We start from the raw sequence: 27,328 nt of genomic DNA on the forward strand, positions 1-27,328 counted from the left end.
ATTTTTCTTTTATGTAGTTGTGCATTGTTAATATTATTATCATTATCCCAAGATGCCCATGGAGTCATAAACTCACTATAGGAGGTCCCTTTGTCATACACACAGCTAATCACACCATGAAGCACTTAATTACATTCAAGGCAATGCATTCCAATAATTCACAACTCTCCATGCACTAAACCTGCTTCTCACTTATTTACTCACATTCTCTTTATACTGCTTCTGTGGATGATATGTTCTCTCCCCATCTCCCATTATTTTATGAAAAATCTCTTCAACATCAATCCTATAATAACTCCTTACAAACTTGTAACTTCTTCATACTCAACATTCCAGAGACCAGAAACTACCTTATTGGAAAGGTCCTTTGGTTCTTTTCCAATATCTTTTCATCCTTTTGAAAACAAGTTGACCAAATCTGTGCAATAGTCCATATATGGCCATATATAATGGAACCACATTCTCCTTCCTTCTAAGTCAGTAAGGAGATTCTGGTTTCATTATGAATTCATTGCCAGATTCATTGTCTTTTCCTCACAATTTTGACAATATGTCCTCTAAATTTTAGATCCTTATCCACCATCACCCTAAGATCTCTTATTTCCTCCACCTCCAACAATATATCCCCACCAAGAGAAAATTCTGTATCCCCTTTTCGTTTTCCAAATTTTAATACCTTATATTGAACTGGCATCCCTGCTTCTGTATAACTTCTTGTATAACATATGCTCTATTCCTCATAGTTCTTCCCAACTTGCATCATCTGCAAACAATTAAATATCTCCATTCAAATCATCACCAATATGATTAACATACAGGTTAAATGGCAGTGGCCCTAACACAGATCCCTGAGTTCTGTTCTGGGATATTGCTCCCACATACACAGTTTGCTGATACCTATCAGATAGTTGATCTCCAATCCAATTCACTAGTCCTATATCCAACCGTATCTACTCTAATTTGACTATCCACTCTTCACGTGGTAATCTATTAAAAGGCATTTGTAAAATCTAATTATACTACTGTGTATCCATCGCTCTCTCATCCAATGCAGCTGTCACCTTATTGTAATAAGTAATCAGATTACTAAAACATTATTTCCCTTTAACCAATCAGTGCTGTCCATCAAAGATAATATTACTGTTGTAAACCCAATTCTGAATCCTGGTTCTCACTTAGCCTCTCCAACACTTTAACCACAATACCTGACACATAGATGGACCTATAATTTGATGCTTTAGTTCTGTCACCTCTCTTACAAAGCAGTACACTCTTCCCTTCCTTCCACTCCTTTGGAACTTGACCTAATGTAAAATTCATGTTAAACAAATATGCAAAGGCAGATGTCAACTCCCTAGCATATTCCTTCAAAATACATTGTGATATGTCATCAATTCCCACATCCTTATTAACATTTATTTTGCTCAATTCTCCATATACCTTGTGCTCACTTGCAGTCAGTTTCTCCTCCTCATCCACTGCTCTCAAACTCTTCATGATGTCACATGTCACATTCAGAAGGATGAAAGACCTTTATAAATTGGTGATTAAATATCTCAACATTATCTTCTGCAGCAGATGTCCTTATACCATTTCTGCCAATCATTGTTATCCTACCATAATTGTTCCTTTTTTTTTTGCTGGCTATATGTCAAAAGAAAACAGCGATGTTTTTTTTTTTTTTTTTTGCTTCATTAGCTAACTGCTGCTCATACTGTATTGTGGAATATATTGTGCTTACATGTAGTGTTTATTTTTAACAAAATTATTTCACTTGATTGTAAGTTAGTGTGTCCAAAATAGAAATTATAATTTGTTGTTTAGATGCGTTTAAAATACATAAATAAAGACTAACTTATGAGGCACGTCCATAAAGTGAGGTTCATTCACAATTTTACCACCAAATGAGATATGGGGGGGGGGGGGCAGTCACACATACGTTATAGCATAGAGTGACTCATTAGCTAACTGTTGACCATTTTAGTTTAGCAGTATTATCTTTCGTTGTCTTTTATGAATAAATTATATTGAGTGCTGTGATAAAAAATCCCACCCCTGTTGCGATGTCTGCAGTGTGATACGATTTTTGTTGGCAGAAAACAACGGCGCTGCAGAAATTCACCGATGACTGTGTAAGGTTTACGGGCTTAAGGTAATGAGTGACAGTAAGATTAGGTAATGGTATCGTTTGTTTTCTGCCAACAAAAATCGTATCACACTATGGACCTCGCAACTGGCGGGATTTTTTATTGTCGTTTTGCAATTGGAACTTTCTTTTGAATTCCCGGAAGTTTCACACTCACTCATTCATGAAATTGTGACAGAAAAGCTGGGATATAAGAAATTGTGTGCCAGATCAGTCCCAAAAATGATGATTGATGCACATAAATAGCATTGAGTGGAATGAAAAAAGCTCAAAACTTTTTGTAGGATTATGAAAATGAAGGAGATGAACTTTTTTCTCATATGATAACTGGTGACAAAACATGGATTTCACACACAAACATTGAGTCAAAACAACAATCAATGCAGTGACAGCATTCATTATCTCTGAAAGCAAAAATATTCAAACAGGCACTGTCAATCAAAAAAAAAAAAAAAAAAGATGGCCACTGTCTTCTGTGTCCAAAAAGGGATCTTGTTCATCTATTTTCTTCAGCAAGGAACAACAATTAATTAATGCATATTGTGAAATGCTGAAGAAACTCAGACAAGCAATTCAGAAAATTCAGAAGTTTCGGTGAGAATTTTTTGATCACCCACTATACAGCCTTGATCTCGTGCCCAGTGGCTACCTCTTGTTCCTGCATGTGAAACAGTGGCTCCCATCTCAGCACTTCAAAGAAGATAAGAAACTGAAGAACAGCATGACTCAGTGGTTGAAATTGAAACTCACTGAAGGGCAGACTTTTTTTGATATGATATGAAGAAACTGGTGCCACGATACCACAAATGCCTGGAAGTCATGGCAACTATATGAAGAAATAAAGTGTATATATATGTAGGTATTTTAGCATATAATAAAACTTTTTTCTTCTCTACCAGCTTATTTTTAATTCTTGACCAGACCTTACTTTCTGGGTGCATCTCATTGAAAGTGTGAGTTTTTAATGCTTTCAAACAAAGCACTGAGAAGATACCATGCAATGGCAGCAGTTGCTTATTGTGGACCTGAAATGGTAAATGTATGTTTGGCCACCAGAGCAGGGATTCCAAATTCCATCCCCCCCCCCCCTCTCTCTCTCTTCTCCATGCAGTGTAAGTAATACACTTCAAGAGCATACTTAGAGACCCAGATCCACCTCCATTTTGAGGGGAACAGCAGTTAAAACAGGTGGTAACACAGGCCAGCTGCCAGTAGTATATGAGCCTGACCTGGTCAGTAATGAGTCAGGAGGCTTCCCCGTCAACTAGTGCATAATCCTACTGCCACACATATTCTAGATCATACCTGGTGAGGGAGTCGGAGTAGTGAATTTTTTGCCATGGAAAGGCAAAAATTCCAACATAAATAATGTTTATCACCACCTATCGACATCCAAAACAGACCTCTTTCTCTTAATAGGAACCCAAATTGTGACTACATCAACCACAGTTGACCTTCAATGCCCATATACCCTTCATGATTCATTTCACAACAAAGGTTGTACCTGTGCCTTTGTACATTCTGACATTGCCTGCCAGAGAATGCCAGATTTAGAATTTCCTACTTTTGAACTCATCTGCTGCATTTACTGGTATTCAAACTCTGAAAAACCACCAAGACCTATTCACCTTCCTCTCTATGAAACTCAGTCATCTACAATCCAACTTATTCAAATAGTGAAGTTATCGCCCTAGATGATCTATATGTCCACAACTCCAACTGGCTCCCCTTCTCCAACACTACTGATCAAGCTGGATATGATGCAGAAGTTTTCACTATAAGCAATGATCTAATGCAAATCATGCAGCTACCTACCTGAATTCCAGATAATGCCCTTCACTTTCCCAATACCCGTTATATTTTTTAACTAGTTCTTCCGGACACTGTAGAGGTTACCTCTCCTCCCGGCAACTCAGACCACAATGTTGTGCAAGTTTCCAGTCTCATAAAATGCCCCTCTTCTAACCACATCCAACCTTGTGCCTTCTGCAGGGCCGGCCTTCTCTGTAAAGGGGCCCGGGTGCAAGAAACCTTTTGGGGCCCTAAAATATTTTTCAAAGGTAAAAATTAAAGGATTCGAAATAAACGTATTGTAAAACATCTTACCTGCAAATGATTTTGGCACAGTAAAACGAAAAAACACATTTGAAATATAACAGGTTAACATAACGTTTACTGAACACAAAACAAAAGTATTAAATAATTAAAATAAATAAATATTTAACACAAACAAAAGTAGCCTGCTCACCAACTAATGCACAAAAACTATTTACAATTAATTATTGTTTAAAGTAATAAAAAAATTAATTTAAGCACATAAAAAAATAAATAGGTTTACTATTTAGGGGCCTAATTTTACTAACACGTATATTGCTTAATATGCATTTCTTTAAATATGCGATTTTTTTTTTGCTATGTTATTAATCATTTCCGAAAAATTACAATTTTTGGCGATTTCCTTTTCGATGCTTAATATAGCAAGTGCATTTAAGCGTTCTTCACACATACTTGACTGAAGATAATTCTTTATCAATTTTAATTTATATTCCAAATATATGATTTATAACAAAATCCCTTGAGTGGTTTTCTAGTTCATTTTTCCCTAATGTTTTTATATCAGTGATTAATTTAAAATAAGAAATAACATTGGGTATATTTTTAAATCTCTCATCTATATGTACAATAACAGTATCAATCACAACGTTGAAAAAGTGACATTTAAATTCCTCTACCGGGTTTAGTAAAACTTCATCTTCTGCTAGTTTGGAAAATAATCTTTTTCTTTTTCGAATTCTTTTTTCAGGGAAGTCTTCGGAAATGTTCAAGTTTCGTGCTATCAGTTTTGTGTCATCTAAAAATGTGTTAAATTTTGATCTTAAATTTTGGATTTCATTTTTAATTTTATTCACTAAATTAAAAGCAGAGTCAAGTACAATTGTTTTTGCTTGAAATAGTTTGTTGATACTATTAATTTTTGACAATAGTGTAAACCACACCGATAAGCTTAAAATAAATGGCATTTCTTGTAATGAATCTAGTAGACTTTTTTAGCTTCGTATACTGCTGTGTTATCGTTAATTGCACCGAAAAATTCTTCTAAGGCATTATAAGTTTGTTCAAACTGTGTATACACTGCTTTGACTGCGTCTATTTTGGCTTCCCAATGAGTATCACATAATGGTTTACGCGTAATATTTAAATGCTTTTGTATAATTTCCCACCTTTTTGTAGATGCAGAAATACGCAGTTTAAACGTTGCAATATTTTGAAAAATATTTTACACCATATACTACTGGAAGCAGCATCACAAATTATCAAATTAAAAGAATGTGATAAGCAAGGTACATAAATTGCATGAGGGTTTAAACTAATTATTCTAGATTGTACGCCTTTATATGTTCCCTTCATATTGCTACTGTTATCGTATGCTTGCCCTCTACAATTCATATCTAAATCAAGCTCACCTATTCTTTTTAAAAGCGAATTTGCTAGTCCTTCACCAGTCACGTCAGTTACTTCAATAAATCCTATAAATGACTCATTTATAATTAATTTTTTGTCTACAAAATTTACATATCTAATAATTATTGAAGTTTGTTCCGTGTGAGAAATATCAGGAGTACAATCCACTAGGATATTGTAATATATGGTTGCTTTTATATCGTCTTTAATTTTATTAAGAACTTCATTACCTAATGCAGCAATAATTTACTCTTGAAATCTATGCAACAAATGATGCACAATTCTTTTTTTCGTATTTTTAATTCTGTTTACATGATCCATTAGTACAGGATCATATTTACTTAATAATTCTATTAAACTTAAAAAATTTCCATTATTCGATGTTCCTATTGTTTCATGGGATCCTCGAAATGAACAGATTATTACTTGCTAAAAATAAAATTTCATCTACAATTCTTTGGAATAGTAATTTTAGACGTTCCGTTTCTTTATTTATATTAATTTGATTTGTTCTGTCAACAGTCAAACATAAATTAAGCCTTTTTAATAATTCTTGCCGAGCAATAAAAGAATTAAAGTGACCAACAGAAAGCTCATGATCTCGAATTACAGATGACAGTTTTCTCCATTTATTAAAACCATATAGAAATCGTGTTGATTGATCTTTTCCTCTTCTTTTGGAAAATAATACACAACAAAAGCAAAATATTGAGTCGTGAGCTTTTGAGTAAACTAACCAGCTGCAAAGCTGATTTCACCATTTGGCATTTTTTTTAAATAGTACGATGTAGAAAATGATCTCCCGTCAATGAGTCTTGATGATGTTCTTTAGGTCTGGTTTTAACACAAAATAATCTAAATTTATCAGTTATAATATTTGGCCACAAACCTGGATCGTTTATATTCACTTGATCGCCATCGTTATTTGCTGTATCCAAAATGACGAATCCCAGAGTTTCTACATTTTCTTTGAAAAGTTGAGTAGCTTGTTTGGAGTTTTCTTCTTCGGTTGAAGTTTGAATCGCAACTGCCGAAGTCGTAGCAATTTCGTTGTCAGATTTATTTTATAGCCATGAAAACAAATCTACTTGTGACTTTTTGAGATTTTGCTTTTCTTCTTTTTTTCTTTTCTGCTAATTTCCTTTTTTGACACCCAGAATGAATTAACAAAAAGTTAAATATGTACATACTTTTTACAATATTGCAAAATTTTAGAAACACTCAAGGAATGTGTTTATTTTTTTTCGTTTGTTCTTCAGTACAACAATTTCACCCTTATCTATCACTATTAACTGAGTTGAAATTAACATAGTTGAGATCTAATCACGTGCAGACAACACTTCATAATCCTGCATATTGATAATTCATTTCACATAACTTTAAAAATAATTTACTGTATTTACTGGAATGTAACTGGTCCTCGCATATAACTCGCACCCCTGATTTTACTTTGCGGAAAAAAGAAATTGAAAAGTTTCGTGTAACCTCGCACAGAAAAAAAAAGTTTAATCACATTCACCTCATTTCAATAGTGACTTGCTCATGGTGGCAATAGATCTCGTGGCAAACCACGCGCCCTCCATACTAGCTAATATGTCTGTAGATGCAAGTAAAAGCAGGTCGTTTTGTTGTATCACTGAATAAGGTACAAACATTTGCAGTCCGTGTAATATATTTCTCAACAAATAATGCAATTAGAGACAGCTGGGATAAAAATGGCACTAACTAATGAATCGCATGTCCCTCAGCTCAAATGCAGAGCAACAATAAAAATCAATAGAAAGTGTTAAAATTCGTAAACGTGTTAAAGCTAGGAAATATATAGGGAATATTGTTATGGCACTTTCAGATATTGAATTTGGTTGAAGAGAATTAGCATTTCAATTCAAAAATTGTCTGCTGACTTTTATCTTTGACTCGCGCGATCTTTTGTTAATTCCGAACCAATCATATGCACATATCTTTACTGGCCTAGTACCATGGCTGTCTGTTCATTAGTCATTCTTGAAGGATTGCTCAGGAAGTATCTCAAATCTTGTAAATTACTGCTAATTTTTGCTTGAAATAATGGGAAATCCGATGGTGCTATTTGGATAGGATGCACACAAGGAAACTGCTCTCTAGGCAGGAAATAGCAATTGCAATATATGCGGGGATTTTACGGAAAAAACTGGAAACTTTAGTTTCCGAAAATCTAAAGGAAATTTGCTTTTATATCTAATAAGTTAAACATATTATTTGACAATAAATACTTCCAATCCATATTTTAATGACTTATGATTTAATCAAATCCAAATACACTTTAGAAAATGGATACGTTCTTTACGAAATATGAAAAGATATATCAAATGATGGTAAAGGAGTCACGCCATGTCTGGATGTCTGACGAATAATGCAACAACTGAACTGGACAAAACTTGTACATCAGTATATCGCGGAGATATATAGATGGCTTGGAAATAGGATGTTTGTTTCTAATTTTCTTATTACTTATTATTATGAAACAGTTAGTAGAGTTTAATTAATTATTGCATTTTTATTTGGTATAGCTGTACTTAATAAAATTGTATTATATTAAGTTAAAATATGTGTCAACGAAGATGTTTGAAATGTATTTTTTTATTTAATTATTTTTTAAGATGAGCCCTGGGTTGCGTGCCGGAAAAAAGTCATTGGCGTGCCACGTTTGACAGGCATGTTAAGGGTTGTTCACCTCTGCTCTAGACTAACCATATATAAAGAATATAATAAATATTTTTCAACGGTTTTGATAACGAGCCAAATGATATAAATGTGTAACAGATTAGGAAAAAACTAATAGTGAATCAGGCATTTTAGGGTAAAAACGAAATCATGTTTGTTAATTTTTATACACTGCATAAACGCATCAAAAGGGTTAAGCAAAAACCCTAATATAATAGAGAAACACAGAGATATTATTATTACCAGGGCCCTAAAATCCTGTCGATGAAATCCCTTTAGTTATAAACAAAATTAGAAGAAGAAAAAAAAAAAAATAAAAAATACATTTTTGCAAATGTGTACCGACTGTGCCCACTCGATCGTGGGCCCGGGTGCATTGTACCCACCGCACCCCCGAGATGGCTGGCCCTGACAGTAGTCAAGATTAGTCCTACCAAGGTCCTATAAAGAGGTACACTTGCTTATCTCTGCTTTGTCAGGGTGTTCTTCAGTAATCAGATGAGCTGTTTTAGTTACTTTTGCAATATGTCCTCTAAACTTCAACTCCCTATCCACTGACATCCCCAAATCCATGGTTTCATCATTTCCTGAAGTACAGTTTCATCAGTATGGTACACAGCTGGTAATCTTTTCACCCAAAATGCATATTCATACAGTTTACCACATTAAACTGATATCCATTCTCCTTTTTCCATACTGCCAGTCTATTTAAATCATTCTGCAAAATTGTAACATTATCTTTATTGACTATTGCTCTACCCAATTTTGTCATCAGCAGAAAACTAATTATTTCTTCTTATATAATTTCCTATATTATTAATATACAGATTAAATAGTAGTGACCCAAGTATAGAACCCTGCAGCATGCTACTAGTCACAGGCCTTCTACTGGACTCTACTCCTGAATAAACTACTCTCTGATATTTCTTCATTAACCACACTCTTATCCACTTCAACTTTATATCCATCCCCATGTGCTGCAATTTATTAATTAGAATTCCATGCAGTATCCTATTAAAAGCCTTTGCAAACTCCAGCAATATCACTGTAAACTCATTGCCTTTATCCAACTCAGTTTTCACCATATTATACAAGGTGACTAAGTTACAGAGGCATGACCTACCCTTCACATGTTGCTCCTTCACGATATCCTTTCCTTTATTTTGCTCTTAACCAACTTCTCCAATAACTCAACCATAACTCCTGAGATGCTGATCAGTCATTAATTTGCTATGTCTGTTTCTGTTTTGGAGCCTCCTTTATGCAATGGAACTATTTTCCCCTCTTTTCACTCCCCTTGGGACCAACCCAGATTTGAGATTTAAACAATGTAGTCAAAGGTGAGAGCTTCTGTAGCTCAGTTGGTATAGACATAGACCTTAGTTCGATTCCTGTCCATGACGTTAGGAAACTTTACCTGGTCTCTTTCAACTAAAGTGAGTTAGCCAGTCTCATATGGAGGTAGAGGATTTTTTCACCCGCAAACTTGAGTTTTTTATCTCTCAGAACAGGTAAACTGGCCCTATGAATACACACGGATCTACAGCCATGAATACTTACAGCAATCTGGAAGAGATGGGGTCCTCACCACATTATCCTTACACCTGCAGTCAACCATCATGTCACATCATGGTAGTCAGCCTCCTTAATGGAGATGACACATGATGATGTGTCACCATCATCATGGTCAAAGGTGCTGCCATTTCCCTAGCATCTTCTTGTAAAGCTTGAGCTGGTATACCTTCTAATCCCATAGCTGTATTCACATTAAAGTTTTGTAATATCCACTGCACCTCTAGTTCATCTGCCTCTGTTTCCATATAAGCCCATGCCTCTCTTGTTACTTCAATATTTCCACCTGGATGATATACTCTTGCAAATTGGTCACTTAATAATTCAACTATATTTTGTTTGTTCAGTTACCTCTATATCATTGGCATTCATTCATTAAAATTATTCTCCCATGATCATTTTTCCTTTTACTTGCAGCATTCTGAAAGAACCCTTTGGCCTGTATTGCTAATTTGCTCTCATATTCTGATTCTGCTTTTCTTGCCACTCTGGTCACCACCTTTCTCTTTGAATTTCCTCCACAGATTTTTTTTTTTTTTTGTAGCTCCTGCTTAATAATGCTATGTGTTCATTTAACTCCTACTTGACTTATCCTATAGGTATGCAGTTTGCTATTACTTCTCTCAAACACTACTTTACCACCTCCCATGCACTATCAACATACAGCCATTGCAGTTTCCCATTCCATGGCATTGCTCCAAACTGTCTCCTAAGTTTATCATACTTACCAGTCTTGTAATTCCACATATGCTCCATCTTAACTGAAAATTCCATACATTTCAACACCTCCCTTAATACCATATGATCATTCTTGCCAGTTGGTGGCAATGTAGTTATCTTGGTTATAGCCAAATTCTCTGATGCAATTTTTATTTCTCCCATTCTCAAACCTCTAGTACAGTGGTGGCGAACCTTTTTATGTCCACGTGCCAAAAGTTTACAAATCAAGTTGCTGACGTGCCGGCACATGCCAAAAATTTACAAATCAAGTTGCTGACATCCCGGGCACATCAGCAGCTAATTAATTAATTAACATTAATTAATACAAAATTAATTGCAGAATTTTATTGAGACAAGTTTAAAAATTAACAAGAATTTCATAATTTGACATACACATTGTTGTATACAAATCAATATCAACCTATTATCAATTTATTAATTTATCAATATCAATATATCAATTTATTAATGTGATTTTTGCTGTTGTACATTAGATGCCAAATGCTTTATATCAGGTTCATATTTTGTCACTTTTAGTAATACACACGTGGAACTAGATTCATCAGTCATTCTATTTCTTAGACTGTCTCTTATAAAATTCATTTCGAAAAATAATGACTCACAAGCATATGTAGAAGAGAAAATTGATAATATAGCCATCGCTAGTTTTTTTAAACAACAAAAGGTTTCAGGAATGGCATTCCAAGTTCTCAATATTTCCTTTTCTGCATTCTTTTTAATTGCGCCCAATAATCGATCATTTTCCATTATTTCCAAGTCAATTCTCAAATCGACAAACTTTTGTTTCCATATAGAACTAGATTGAAAATCGATTAGTTGCACTTCTATATCTTCCAAATTCAGCCACTTGAAAATCTCCAAATTGAGTTTATCTGTTGATGTTGTGTTCGGATGCAAAATAAATTTTGATGTCTCTGCAAATTGCCTGAACTGCTTATCTTGAAGAAAATTCGTTGATTATCGACAGAATAACTGTAGAAAACTTTTGTCAATTTAACTTGATCTGTTTTTTCATGGGATTCTAGATCTACAAAGAAGTTTTTTGTATTTGGAAAATATCAGAAGGTATTGGAAATAACGTCACGATTAAAAATTGGTAATTTAGCTTCGAATACTTTGATTAAATCAAACATGACAATAATTGTCTTGTTAACACCTTGCAGTTTAAAATTTGTGTTTACATTTAATTCATTTAAATGTAAACACAAATCAGTAAAGAACATTAATTTCAAAAGCCATTCGACGTTCATTAATTGATTGTATTTTTCAATGATTTTCTCATTATGTAAAAAAAAGTCTGACTTCATCTAAACCAGGGGTGGGGGAACTTTATTTTACCTATTACCCCAAAATATATTTATTTATGCTGACTATTACCCCCTTGATTTGAAAGGGAGAAAATCATAGATTATTTAAATTCAAAAGGTTTATTGAATCTATTTATATGGAAAATACAATTATAAATATAAAAAGTATAAAATAAATGTGATAAAATGAATTAATATCCTCATTATGAAACAAAAGGATTTCTTTGAAAACTTTTTCACTTCAGGTTTTGGAGAAATGATGTTTCATTTTCGATACAATAACATTAAAATTGAGGCATTTTGATGTCAGAGCAATTTGGATACTGTCTCCGGGGTCCAATCGATTTCTCTGCTTTGTTTTCATGTTCATTATAGTGGTTCTCTGCCTTGTTGCAAAAGGCAGCAACTTTTTGACTGCCTCCTCATGTGCAATTTTGAAAGCCATTGCATCTATTGACATCCAAAAATATGACAGATCTGCTTTGTTTTCAAATTCAATACATGCTTCATTATTGGATCGAAGTTCAAGAAGTGCCTCTGCCAACCCTTGAGGCTCTTCTGGTACATAAGCAATTTCACATTTAAAGGGATCTACAACCCAACTGACAGTATGTGAATCAAGATCTGTAAAGTAATCAGAGAACCGCTCTTTGAGTTTGGTAAGATGCCTTATAACCGTATCCTCGATGTCGTCAAAAGTAATATTTTCACAATCTTCCAAAAAAAAAAGCTAACTTTGAAAAGGCAGCTATCTTGTTTTGTTCTGCTTTCTGTCTCCAATATAAAAGCTTTGATCCTAACGCTGAAATCTTTTCTCTGGCTGAAATTATATTTATGTTTTTTCCTTGCAATTCTTTGTTCAATGCATTCACATACTCAAAAATATCAGCTAAATATGTGAGATGTGTAACCCACGAGGAGTTCGTAAACTTATCTGTGAGAACATGCTTTTGATCAACCATAAAAATTTCAAGTTCAGTTTTGAGAGCCCACACTCAGTTCAGAACATTTCCACGTGAGAGCCACCTCACTTCTGTATGATAAAGTAGGTCTGTATATTCAGCCTCACCATCTTTACATAATTCACAAAATAGTCGCATGTTTAGTGCATGTCTTTTGACAACCTTGATAACATCATGCATGAGGGTTTCCTATGCAGGTTCCAAATGTTTCACAAGCAGTGCCTGGCGATGGACCATACAGTGGTTAACTTCAATTTTTGGATTATTCTCTCTCGCCAAAGCTGAAAAACCACTTACATGACCCAACATAGCTGGGACTCTATCAACAGACACAGCAATTCAGTCTTCCCACTTTAAATTAACATTATTAAAGTATTCGTTAACTTCATTGAAGACATCAATTCCACGAGATCGCAACTCGAGAGGAGAACAAAATAACAATTCCTCTTCAACTGCATGTAAACCTTTGTAGCGAACATACACCATCAGCTGCGAATTACTACTGACATCTGTAGTCTCATCAAGCTGAATAGCAAAGCATTTACTCTCTTTTATTGAAGAAATAACTTGTTCCCTCACATTTTCTGCTAAAATATAAATTCTTTCTTTCACAACTTTTGCAGACAAGGGCACTGAATTTAGTTTCATAGTTTCTTTCTGACCACACATAATCTCTGCCATTTTCAAAGCTGCTGGTTTAACCAATTCCTCACCAATAGTATATGGTTTCTTGTTTCGGGCAATCAACCAGGCTACTTCAAAGCTAGCCTTTGATGCTGAACGTTGATCGAATGTACCTCTCAAGTTGCTATCCAGTCTTTGTCTTTTGACAGACATTTCTGCAGAATCTTTCAAAACTTTTTGAAAGATTTTACAGTCTGTACTTTCAAACAGACAACACACTGTGGTTTCATTATTCCTTTGTCTTCTATTTGTGTAAACCCATAATTGAGGAACTCTTCCTGGTATATTCTTTTTCTAGTTGATGTCATCTGAAGGGTAAAAAAGACAGTTTTTGAATTTAAGTTTTTTAAAGTTCATTTAAATTTACAATAATTTAATTGGTAAACGTGGCACTAAGACGTACTCAAGTTGAAGGTAGTATTAATTATTTCATTGACCATCAAAAATTGATCGAGCAAGGAGAAAATATATTAATCAAATTATCGAACTAACATAAAACTAAAGTATGGTTAATAAATGAAAATCTTTCACTTAAAATAGAACTATTAAAATAAATTAAATTAAATAACTACTTAAATCGACTTAAACAAAGCAAAAACACGTGTCAAAAAATAAGGTTAAGGAGGTTAATGGACAACTGACAAATAATATCTGTTTATTAACCATACATAAAACTAAAGTATGGTTAATAAATGAAAATCTTTCACTTAAAATAGAACTATTAAAATAAATTAAATTAAATAACTACTTAAATCCACTTAAACAAAGCAAAAACACATGTCAAAAAATAAGGTTAAGGAGGTTAATGGACAACTAACAAATAATATCTGTTTAGCCACTTGACAACGTCTTAGCAACCAACTTGTTTGGAGTTCAACATGGCGTGACATCTCCTAAACACGTATATTACATTGGTCAGATGCAGTATTGCCAGAAGGAAAATTTCTGTTGTAACAAGGAACATGCTCTTTATATAATTTTATTTATTTATGTGTATTGAATCCTCATTATCCACAAGAATTTCATTTTTACCCCACTTGGGGTAATTTACCCCAGTTCTCCGACCCCTGATCTAAACACTCAACAAATCTTTGAAGAACTTTCCCACGACTTAACCATCAGACGTTGTTGTACATAAGTAAACCATTGTACACCGAGTTTACCTCACTTAATAATTCTATAAATTTTCGTTTAATTAAAGCACGTGCCGATATAAAATTGACCAATTTTGTTACAATGCTCATGATATCTTCCAGTGGCTTGAAACTAGCTTTTGTACTTAAAACCTGCTGATGTATAATACCATGAAAACCCAGAACTGAATGTCCAATACGTTCGGTAAATAAATTGACGAACCTATTTTCCTCACCAGTCATACTGCGAGCACAATCAGTAGTTACTGATACAATTTTGGAAGGATCTATATATCTCTTTCAGCAAGTGCATTTACAACTGCGTTGCAAATATCTATTCCTTTTGTTGTTGTTGCTAATGATGTTAAACTTATCAATTCTTCTTTGATGTTATTCCCAACACAATAAGGAATAAAAATTGCTAAATGAGCTGATCCAGTTATGTCAGTACTCTCATCAAGACAAAGAGAAATTAAATCAGAAGATTTTTATCTGTTTTTTGCTGATGAGTTATATTTTTAGCCATTTCTATGATTCTATCTTTCACCATGTTTCTAGCCAAAGGTATTTCTTTTATTCTTTGAATAATTTTTTCCTTGTTTTCAAAGTCTTCAAAGAGAACTGGTGTGCATTTTAACCATGCTTCTTTTATATATTCCCCATCACTAAAAGGTTTCCTGTGTTTACCAATTACATTTGAGGCAAAAAAACTAGCGGCAGTTATATTTGAACGACTGCCGATAAATTTCATTAGGTTGTTGATTGGATATTCCTATTTTTAATCGTCCGAGCAATAAATTTTTCTGTTCGTCCTTGCTTTTCTTAAGGAGCAATTTATGGTTTATCTCATAATGCCGTTTTACTGACGATGTTCTGCACACAACTGTCCTGGAACATAAAACGCATATTGCTTTATTGTCTTTATTAATCATGCCGGTCACCTCCCATCTTAACAATTCAGGCCACAATCTTGTGCAATTCTCATCTCTCACAGCATGCCCTTCCCAAAACTATCTTTGCTGATGACAGCAAACTCGATTCCTCCTTTTCACTCAACAAACCTGTTAGTGCTCAAGTATTGGAATCCTTAAGATCTACCACAACCAGGGACCTGAACTCAGATCTTCTAGCTATATCCCAGTGGGGCAAGGACAACCTTGTAAACTTCAGTGCCACGAAAACTCGTCTAATCTCTTACAAGAAAGAGCTCACATCCCTTCCCCTTACCTTCAGTAATACCAAAATATTAAAACATGATCAGATTTCTTTCTTTTAAGATGATCAGCATTCATATTTACGAAATTAGGGACACAGAACACACGTGTTGAAATGATTATTTTACTTATTATTAATAAAATAAAAACTGACATTTCAACCCCTGTATTGAGGTCATCAGAAAAATACATGTGTATACGAAAACAAGCTACACGCTGTTAAATGATCTTTTACTTAGCCTGACCTTGGTAAAAAAAAAAAAAAAAACTACGATAAACCCTGCTAAAATAAATCCTCCCATACTAAGATTTTTTTCTGGACTTGTACAGTTCAGGTTGCTATGAATGTTAAAAAAAAAAGAAAAAAATACACTTCACCAAATCTTCTTGTATTGAGATTTTTCTTTGGCTTGTTCTGGTTGCTATAATGGTTGCAAATGGGTCCTCCACATTCTTGGAATGGTTAGACCATCATTTTTGTTCAGGTTAGGATTGTGTTGGAGTATTTCACATGCTTCTTTAAATTTCCTCTCAAACCAGGTTTTGGTGCAGTGTAGGGACTTGGTACCTTTCCAATCAATTCTGTGATATGTCTGGAGTGCATGGTCTGAAAGGCCGGTTTTTCCAAAACGGAGGTATTTAACGTGTCATTTGTGTTCGTCCTTCCTAATTGGGATGGTTCACCCTGTTTCCTCTATGTATGGTAGGCTACATATGCATTGTATTTTGTAAACCCCTGGGTGGGCTAGGTGTGGAAGAGGATCTTTGGAAGAACTGAGTAGGTGTCTTAATTTTGTCGGGGGTTTGAAGGTGGTTTTGATGTTGTATTTGGGTAGTGTTCTGTCTATTTTTAACTAAATGCCTCTAACATAGGGTATGGCAATGGCATTCTTGAAATCATTTTTGTTTTTAGTGGTGTCTTTGTGGAGGATCTTGTGAATAGATTTTTTACTGTATCTATTATTTATAAATGTATGGTTGATGATCTCGTATTCCTGGTTTAGAGCTTGCTCATTTGAGCAAATAGTTTGAGCTCTGTGTTTAAGGGTGCTTATGACACCTAGTTTTTGTGTTGGGTGGTGGTAAGAATTTTTGGCCTGTGTGTGTGTAGGTTTGTGATAGACTGAGAAGGAGAGACAGCCTGAGGGAAGACGTGTGACGAGTGTGTGTAGGAAATGAAGAGAATTGTTTTTTCAATTTCAATAGTGAATTGGATATATTTGTGTTGTTTTGTCAGGTGGCTAAGGAATGTATTTAGTACTTCACAGCCGTGGGGACAAATTGCGAAAATATCATCAACATATCTGAGCCAAATTTTGGACTTTAGGCATGCTGATTCTAGAGCTTGTTGCTCAAAGTCTTCCATATAAAAGTTAGCTTTTGGGAGGGGAAAGTGGTGATCCCATAGCTGTACCTTCTTTTTGAAGGTAAAAATAGTTTTGCCACACGAGCTATCCAGAGCAGAGTACGTGGGCAAAGAGGGCCATGATGTCATGTGGAAATATGTCCTGTAGGAGCATAATAGTATTGATCGGGACATTGGTGAAAAGGGCAGTTATGTTAAAGCTGACTAATAAATCTTGGTCGTTGAGTGTATTTTAACTTTGTTTATGAAATGTGTATTTTTTATGTAGGAAGGGGAATGACCTACCAATTCCTTGAGTGTGGCTGCTCATTTTTTGGCTAAGTGGTAATTCGGGCTGTTGATTCCTTCAACAATCGGACGTAGTGGTGTGTTTGTTTTGTGTATTTTTGGCAGGTCGTAAATTCTGGGCTCGCAGGCATAATGAGGTATTAATTTTTTGGTTGTTTCTTCTGGCCATGTGTTAATGGATTTAATTAATTCAGTTGTTTTCTGTTTGAGGCATTTTGTGAGGTTGTAGTTTACCATTTGGTAGATGTTGTGTCCAATACCAAATGGTTCATTTTTTCTATGTAGTTTGTCTGATCTAAAACAACAGTAGCATTCCCTTTATCTGCTTTTGTGATTATAATGTTCTTGTTATGATGTGTGATTGTAATGTCCCAATCTAGCTGACAAAATACATATGGAAACATCTTGCATACTAAACTCAAACAAAAAACTAAGCAGCAACCTAAACAAAACAGAAAAACTGGCTGTCAAATCCCTAAAAAATAACAACTTTTTCACACAAGACACTACTTCATACCTTCACAACTGCTAACTCTATCCAAAGCCCAAATCTGACCATCCATGGAATATTGCTCCCACATTTTGGGGTGGTGCACCAAAATCCTCTCAAAGATTGCTTGATTCTATCCAAAAGAGGGCAATCTGGCTATTTAATGATCTCTCTCTCTGACATACGCACTTCAATCCCTCTCTCGTAGATGTTCAGTTTCTGTCTTGAGCCTCTTCTACAGATATTTTCATGGACAGTGCTCTGCTGAATTGACTACTGTTATTCCTCTATTCTCCTCCAAAATCATTAAAACAAGAGCCTCTGCTGACCAACTCTGTTGGTCAGCAGAAGCTGTTGTTTTAATGATTTTACAGTCTATCTTAAACTCACCGAACCAACTTCATGGCCTCCTCTTTTATTCCATCTACTTCTGACTTTTGGAACGGTCTCTCCCACTCTGTCTTTCCAAAAGATTACAACCCTCCACTGTTCAAGCAAAATGCGAATAGACTCCTCCTTTCTTCTGTTCCACTTGCCCACACACAAAAAGCCACATAGTACTAGTGTGCTATCTGGCCTTTCATGTGTGGACCAGATATACGAGGGCTGTTCAATAAGTAATGACTAATTTTACTGTCGCAAAACCACTCATCACAATATTAATTTCTGTGGAATAAAGAAATGTTGCTGTCTGTATTAACAAAAGAGGTTGATAGATGGCATATACGGGCTGATGTGCCAGAGTGTCACGTGATTAAGCGCAAGCTTGTTTTGGCGCGCCTACGAGCCGTGACCAGTCGTCGAAATTGAAGCGTCCTTGGAACAGCGTTATGCGATTAAATTTTGTGTGCGTTTGCAAAAATCGGCATTTTTGCAAACAAAAATCGGCAGAGGAAGCCATCCGTCATGACACACAGTGAATGACAGAAGAGGAAGCTGGTAACACAATTACAGTGGATGGCAGGAAGACCAAAGGATACCATTTGGTTCAGCACGCCTGGAAATATTAAGAGCAACATGTTTCCCTGACCTTTACAAAGTATGTGTCTAATGGTGGATGAAGTAAGCTAGGAGATCAGTTGTGGATCTTGAATGGCTGAATTCACACTAGTGGTTGCAGATTAATTAGCGAGCCTCTTGGCAGTGAAGAAGCTGGCTATTGATAACTTTCTCCATTATTTTGGAAAGGACTCAAGTGATGACAATTAGTTGGTAGTCTGACAATAGACTTCTACTGCCCTTTATTGGAATAGGCTGGATATGTGATTGCTTCAACAGATTGGATAAGTACTTGATTGTAGAGACAATACAAAACTAGATTTGGCTCTGGAGTACGTTTGAGAACAATTAAACAGATGGCATCAAGACCAGGAAACATTTTAGTATTCAAGTAATTTAGTAACTTTCTGCTGTATTTTTTCTTGAAAAACTACAGGAGACAGACATATGGTCCTCAGATTTCAATATTGGTCATCAATGCAGGACTCTGAAGGAAAGAGTGATGCTAGGAGATCAACTTTATCTTTGGGTGAAGTAATAGTGGTGTCATTAGGCTGTTGAGAGAGAGAGAAGTGTAAATGCAGTTAAGCAGAAGTTACATTCAATGGCCTTGGCAAGGGAACATAAGGCATGGTTTCCATTTGGATAGAATGCAAGTTTTCTGCTGTTGACCTTTCTGAAATCAGATTTATATCAGCTGAGGTCTGTTTTGCATTTGTTATGTGTTTTGGTATAAGCACAGTATGAAGCTGAATTTTTTTCCGACTGTTTTGATATACTTTCAGTTGAACCATGAAAAAAACATTGGAAAGCAGATGAGGATTTGGGGTAGAATGGGGAATCTTCTCATCTTTGGCACTGTAAAGTGCCAGAGATTTTATATATACATGTGTGTGTGTGTGTGTGTGTGTGTGTGTGTGTGTGTGTGTGTGTACGTACGGAGGCTGTTCAATAAGTTATAAGACTATATTTATACAGAAAACAGATTACCTTTAATTATCATCATCATTTACATAGTCTTTTTCGAAGTAACTACCGTGAGATGCAATGCATTTGTCCCAACGTTGCATCCACTTCTTAAACACATGTGAAAGTCCGTTTTTTGAGAGTTCTTTCAAAACTGCCTCCGCAGCTTTTACACATGCTTTATTGCTTTCGAAATGGCGGCCTCTTAGTGGTTTCTTGAGCTGAGGAAACAGCCAGAAATCGCACGGTGCAAGATCAGGACTGTATGGAGGGTGTGGTTGGATATCTGTGTTGTTCTTCTGCAAAACGTCCACTACACCACCAGCAATATGTGGCCTTGCATTATCGTGGTGCAATAAGAAGCCATTCTTCAACGATGGACGCTTCCTTTTGACGTGCTGTACCATTGTCCGTAAAACATCCGCATAGTATGAGCCATTTACAGTATTCCCGGGTTCTACAGCATGTTGGTAAACAATGCCTTCGTAGTCAAAAAACATTATGGTCATAACTTTACCAGCCGATTTTATAGTTTTTGCTTTCTTGGGGGTAGGCGAAGACGGATGCTTCCATTCACTGCTTTGTTGTTTCATTGTAGGGTCATAGTGATACAACCAAGCTTCATCTGCTGTAATGATGCATTTTAAGAAGTTGTTGCCTTCTTGTTCCAGTCTTTCTTTCCATTCTGTGCACACATCCACTCGATGCTGCATTTGCTCCGGTGTCAAGAGTTTGGGAATCCATCGGGGGCAAACGTTTCAGTCCCAAATGTTCAGCCATTAATTGAGTGAACACTTCCCACAGAAATATTCAGGACAATATGCAGCTGGCGTACTGTAATTCTGCGATCCTCCTTGATGATAATCGCTGCTGTGTTGATCATTGTTTCTGTGATGGACGTTGAAGGTCTTCCCTCACGTTCAAGATCTTCCACATTTTGCCTTCCTTCCTTAAAAGTTTTATGCCAGCGAAAAACACTTGCCCTCGACATTGCTTCATTGTGGAAAGCTTCACGTATCATGTTAAAAGTGTCCGATGCCGATTTTTGCAAACGCACACAAAATTTAATCGCATAACGCTGTTCCAAGGACACTTCAATTTTGACGACTGGTCGTCAAAATCGGCATGCGGATGGCTTTCTTCGAAAAAGACAATGTAAATGATTAGGATTAAAGGTAATCTGTTTTCTGTATAAATATAGTCTTATTACTTATTGAACAGCCTACGTACATAAATGATCTACTCTCAATCACCACTAATCCTATCTACAGCTTTTCAGACCATCAGAATCTCCATTCATCCTGCTTATTTGAAACCATGTAACATGCAAACATCCCAAATGTTATCTCCAACTAGTGCTTTAAATACTGATTACTTCCTTCAAAGGGAGGTGAGAACAATCTGGTCACATTCAATGCCACCAAAACATTGTCTCTTCTTGCAAAAGAAAGATTTCAGCTCACATTCCCTTGTTCGAGATGCTAAATAAAAAATATTTATTAATTATATATATACATATTTTTATTTTTATTTTTACATAGCTGGACCCCTGCTCTAGAGAATAAACGTGGAATTTTCTCAAGCCACTTCGGTTCTCCAATAAGTGGGGCAGTGGTCTCATACAGGACAATAATGTTATCTTCGACTTTAAGACAAACATGTCCATAGTGGGATTTGAACCTACGACCTCTTTGTTGGAGAGTGGATACTTTAATCACTTGGCCAACCAGCTATTATCTTGACTTTTGATCTACTCAGGCGTGCTAGATCCCCTTACAAAAATTTGCCATACTATTCTAATTTTCATTTTAATTATATTCAAGGCTACATAGAGATAACATGGTGAAACTATATATTGCAGTAGCTGTTTGACTTAGTGGAATTTTATAAATTTCAGGATTTGCAAAATATACAAGAAGTGGCCTGCACAGTTTTGGTTTTAGTTCTGCTGGCTCACTTTTATTGGAAAATTTTGGCAAAGAAGTTTTAAAATATATTAATAATTTTTCTCTGTTTGGATGAAATATAATGAAATTTTGTATTTAAGATCTATATTAAAATTTGTCAGTCTGGATTTCAATTTGACCATTATTGGTTTAAAAAAATTAATTTAAATGAAATTTTATGTCGAGATTAATCAAAATCCACATCATGCAGCAGCAGGCATAATTATAGGCTAATGTTTCAAAATACAACAAAATAATCATTAAAAGTCTCAATAACTTATTTACATCTTAAATAATGTTAGATATTGTTACTGAAAACTATAAAGCAATATTTCACAATAAAATTACTCTTTCAATGAATTATGAAAGTAATTCTTTGAAAATTATTGGTAAATTGTATTTTAAATCTGTTGCTTTTCCTTTGAATTGTTAGTCAATTAATTGTTTATTTGATGAATTGTCTTGTCACTTAGCCATTCATTAAATTGTTGTTTAATGAATTGTCATTCAATGAATCGCCATTCTGTAAGCAGTCTTTCAATGAATTTTCATTAATGTATTCTACTATATCTCTCCTGTATGTGTATGTGTATATATATATATATATATATATATATATATACACACACACACACACAGTTATACAATACAGTATATCTGTTGGCTCCCCTCATGTGATGAAGTTAAAAACCTTGATCAGACTTATATTCATTACACTGAAAACTCATGAATCTTACTGAAATCTTGAACTATGGAAAGAAATTTTCTGTTTTTTTAAATCTCAGTTTAAAACACAATCCTTGCACTATGCTTGCACTATATTAGCCACAAATTTTCCATTTGGAAAGAAGAAAGGTAATGATTCTCATTTTCCCCCCTTTATTCTGTAGAATATGTTAATAAATATTATCTTTTATTTTATATTCATGTTTTATTTTATTTTATTTTATTATATTATACTTCTTGGGAATTTTACTTGAAAATTTATGGCATAAAATAACTGTGATGGTATTGGAGACCTAAGAAGTAATAAATTCATTTTGATGAAAAGATTTGATAGGAAGCTAGTAATAATAATGTAAACAATTATATAGTACTATCATAGTATCCTACACACACACACACACACACACACACACACACACACACACACACACACACACACACACACACACACACACACACACACACACACACACCTCTTGAGAATGAATACCAGGAAATAATAATGATGACATCTTGATCCTTACCAATGGTATGAATGTTTAGTAGGATCATCTTGTCTTAGTATAAACAGTCAATTCACCTTGTCTAATCCTTTCTTTTAAGCCTTGTCTAAATTGAGTGAGGAGAGGAAGCTAGTAATTCTGTATAAGTTAAAAAAAAAAGTATTTGGTAGCTGGAGGAGTCAGTAAATTTGCCATCTGAATATTCCACTTCCCCTTGAAAAAAAATGTAATTTTATAAGTTATTGCTTTAAAAAAGTTTCAATGAATGAGATTGGACATTGGCATCTTAAACAGAAAAGCTCAAAAAATGAAACAAAATAAAACTAAATAAACTTATTCTGGAGAATTTTAAAAAATTCCCTCATACATCTATGTCAAATTCATACATTTTAATGCATTTTCTTCTTTTTTTTGCATGTTGTTCTCAAGGAAAAGAAAGCCAACAGAGAAAAAGAACGGGATCAGCTTATAGCACAAATGGAAATTGAAAACTTAAAAGGTGTAAGAAATATAGAAGCTGAAAAATTTAAAACAGTTCTATCTGAAAGAGATCTCACAATTTTTGAAGTAAGAAATTTTTTATACATTTGAAGAAGAATTGATCAGTATATTGAATTATGTTGGTGTGAATTCAGTAGATCATAGTTAATTTGAAGCTGAAGGGACAAAAAAGTATCAGTTTTGTATTAAACTCTTCAAATTATATGAACATTTGTATGAAGTTTGCTAGAGTCCCCACGCAATTCCCCATAAACTCAGATGAACTGACAGACTTCCTCCCCCCTCCAAAAAAAATAGGTCATGTGATTTGTTATCTTTTCTAAAATCTTGTTAAACGTTTTTATTTAAAAGATAATTTTTATTATCTTTTTAAATAATCTTGTACCAGTCATTCGAGATTAGTAAAAAAATCTCACATGACTGGTGATAATTGTAGGCCTGGTTGGCCGAGGCTGAGTGGATAGCGTATCCGCTCTCCAGCCAAAAGGCTGCAGGTTCGAATCCCACCTTGGGCGTGAATGTTTGTGATTGTCTGTGAAAATACTAGTGGTGGTGGTGGTGGTCAGCGGTAGGTGGCGTTGGTGTAGTTGATGTAGGTAGTTGCGGTTGGTGGGGTGGTGGAGACAGAGAGTTGTAGAGTAAGTGCCCTCCCTCGATGAGTCTTTGGACTCCCTGGAGGTGCTACATAATAATGATAATAATAATAATAGTAATAATAGTATACAGTATGTTTGTAATAAGTCATGATCATATCGAATTACCCCAAAATTCTCACATGATTGGTGATAATGGTATTCAGTGTGTCTGTGATAAGTCAAGCACCTCTACCAGTATTCCTTCCCCCTTTTCCTCCAGATGTACTTAAGTTCTCATATAAACCACATTCATTAACTTCAAATATTCAGCTTGATCCTTTAGATGGTAAACAAATTATGCATTTGATCTGTAAATGGTATACAGATAAGCTCATGATTTAGTTCTTAAGAACTTAATACCAAAGAACATGTACTGATTAACATATCATATACTCAATGCATAACTGAATAGATTTTAAATTCCATATTGAATTTAAGACTGACAGACAGATACAAACTCGGCAACAGAAGAGTTTTAAAGAAATTCATTTAATTCAGCATCTGCAGAAATTAATATTGTGCAAGTTTTTGCCAGCCTGGTTGGCCGAGTGGTTAGCGTAGCTCTCTAGCCAGAAGACTGCAGATTCGAATCCCACTGTGGGCATAGATGTTTGTTTGTGAAAATACTAGTGGTGGTTGGCGGTAGGTGATGAAGGTAGTTGCGGCTGGTGGAGACAGAGAGTTGTAGAGCAGGTACCCTCCCTCTAATGCCTTTGCAACTCTAGGTGAATTTGTGTTTCCTGAAAGAGGGGGAACAGTCGAGGAATATGATCGAAATAGCAATAATACATTGCCATAGCATTACATTTATACACATTTTTCAAACTATTTCAGTACTTTTTGTAATAACTTTTTTATTTATCTAACCATAAAATGAAAAAAAGTAATATATACATATGGGGATAGTTAATAGTCACCTAAATGATAGACAAAAATGAAAGTTATCATAATAGTTTGGAAATAATAATCTTGTTGATTAATAAGAGTAACGTGTAAGCCATCCCTTCTTTTATTAACATAAAAGTAGAATATTACCTATATTACTAGGAATACAAAAGAAGGGATGGTCCTCATCTACATCCCATACACAGGAGGTCAAGAGATTTACGAGTACAAGCACATCAGTGCCCATGTGTGGGATGTAGATGAGGACTGAGATTCAAGTTTATTGATATTATTTTTGAAGAGCTGTAAGTTGTAATTGTTTAGGAATACTTCATGAGGAAGGCTGTTCTAGAGGACAGAGGTGGACAGAATAAAAGAGGAAGAGGAGAAGCAGGTTCGGTGTGTTTGCAGTTGCACAGTAAAGAGATGCTAGGCAGCTGTTGCTCTTGTATTAACAGGTGCAACTGAAAGTCAAGGAATGATAGCTGCCAATTCACTGGAGCAGTAACCTTGGAAGTAACTATAGAAGAGACCCAGTACTGAAATATTGCATCTGTGAGATAGAGGTTGAAGTGAATCTGAGAGAGGGATCATCAATGAGCTTAATTGCTTGCCTCTGAACAGCATCAAGGATTTTAAGGGAAATTTTAGATGCACCATTCCAAACATGTGAACAGTATTCTAAACATAGGCAGATTTAGGAGTTGGTTGGGTGTAAAATAACCTTTTGAACAAAAGGGAATGCCTAGTTTCTCAGATGACGAGAAGGCTATTGATGTGATATGTTTATGCCAGGAGAGACTAGAGATAAACATTAGTTCAAGCAAAGAGTGAAATTTGATCTTTTCCAATGATTTTTGTGTTACTAAGGTTAACAGTAGGTGAGCTGAGATCTCTTTTGCGAGAGAAAAAGCAAGACTGTATTTTGGTGGCATTGAACATGACAAGGTTGTCCTCATCCCATGGAAGGATAGTGTGAAGATCATAGTTTAAGGCACTGATTGTAAATGATCTTTTAACCTCGGATATCAGAGTAGTGCATGGTTTGTCAAATGAGTAAGATGAGTGGAGCAATAGGGTTAGTGGTGATTGTGAGTAGATCATTTATGAATAACAGAAAGAGAGTAGATGAGATAGGACAGTGCTTTGAGACACTCCAGCATTGATGGTGAAGCTTGAAGAGAGGGAGCCATCAACCATAACTCACAGAGAATGACCAGAAAGCTGACTACCCAATTATAAAGGGTGACAGGGAGACCAGAGGATGGCAATTCTTTAAGCAGGCCATGATGCCACACACACACACACACACACACACACACACATACATACACATGGTCGAAGGTTTTGGAAATGTCAACGAAAACAGCACAAGTTTCTCTGAACCTTTCCAGGGCATGTTTCCAGTGGTGGGTGATGTGATGTAAGCTACAAGGTCAGCTGTGGATCTTGAATGTCAGAGTCCGTTCTGGTGGTCATTGATTAATTTGTGGGCCTCTAAGCAGTGGAGCAGTTGGCTATTGATGATTTTCTCCATTATTTTGCAGATGATCGAGGTGATGGCAGTTGGTCAGTAGTTTTAAAATTGACTTCTATCATCCTGTTTAGGAATGGGATGGATATGAAATTGCTTCCATGCATGGGATAAGTACCAGATATGTATAGTATATTGCAGAGAGGATGCATTACGGGCATTAATTCTGGACCACAGTGTTTGAGAACAATTGGAGAGATGCCATCAGGATCAGAAGATTTTTTAGTTGTTGTTGTTGTCTTGTCCTTTGAAGAGTCTTAGATGTTTCCATGTGCTCTTTGAACTTCTTTGGCTATGTCGATGATTTTGTTTGTATAGAGCTGTTCAGGATTAGGATCTATTTCTTGCAAGGCTGCTGTAATTGCTGGACAGGTAAAGATGTGAGTGGTTGTCAGATTTTTTAGTATCCAAGTTATTTAGTAGTTTCCTGATTTCTTTTTGATGAAAACCTAAAAGAGGCATGCAGTGCTTGGATTCCAGTATGATAGGAGGTGATTTCCCTTTGTCATCAATGCAAGAGTTTGAGGAAAAGATTGATGCCAGGAGGTCAGCTTTATCTTTAGGT

At 35.3% G+C, this 27,328-nt stretch overlaps 1 protein-coding gene across 2 annotated transcripts in view; it reads left to right on the top strand.

The window, feature by feature from the left end:
• LOC150103160 (deubiquitinase OTUD6B-like) overlaps nt 1–27,328 on the top strand; it is a 420,347-nt gene that overhangs the window by 235,118 nt on the left and 157,901 nt on the right. For both annotated transcript variants that reach the window (XM_090398214.1, XM_090398215.1), the window contains exon 4: nt 23,638–23,775. In XM_090398214.1, coding sequence (XP_090254340.1) covers nt 23,638–23,775 — 138 coding nt within the window. The remainder of the gene's footprint in view (nt 1–23,637; nt 23,776–27,328) is intronic.

The sequence above is a fragment of the Typopeltis vanoorti genome, chromosome 9, assembly GCF_054136105.1.
Source record: "Typopeltis vanoorti isolate ZY-2024b chromosome 9, IOZ_Tvanoo_1.0, whole genome shotgun sequence".
NCBI lineage: Eukaryota > Metazoa > Arthropoda > Arachnida > Uropygi > Thelyphonidae > Typopeltis > Typopeltis vanoorti.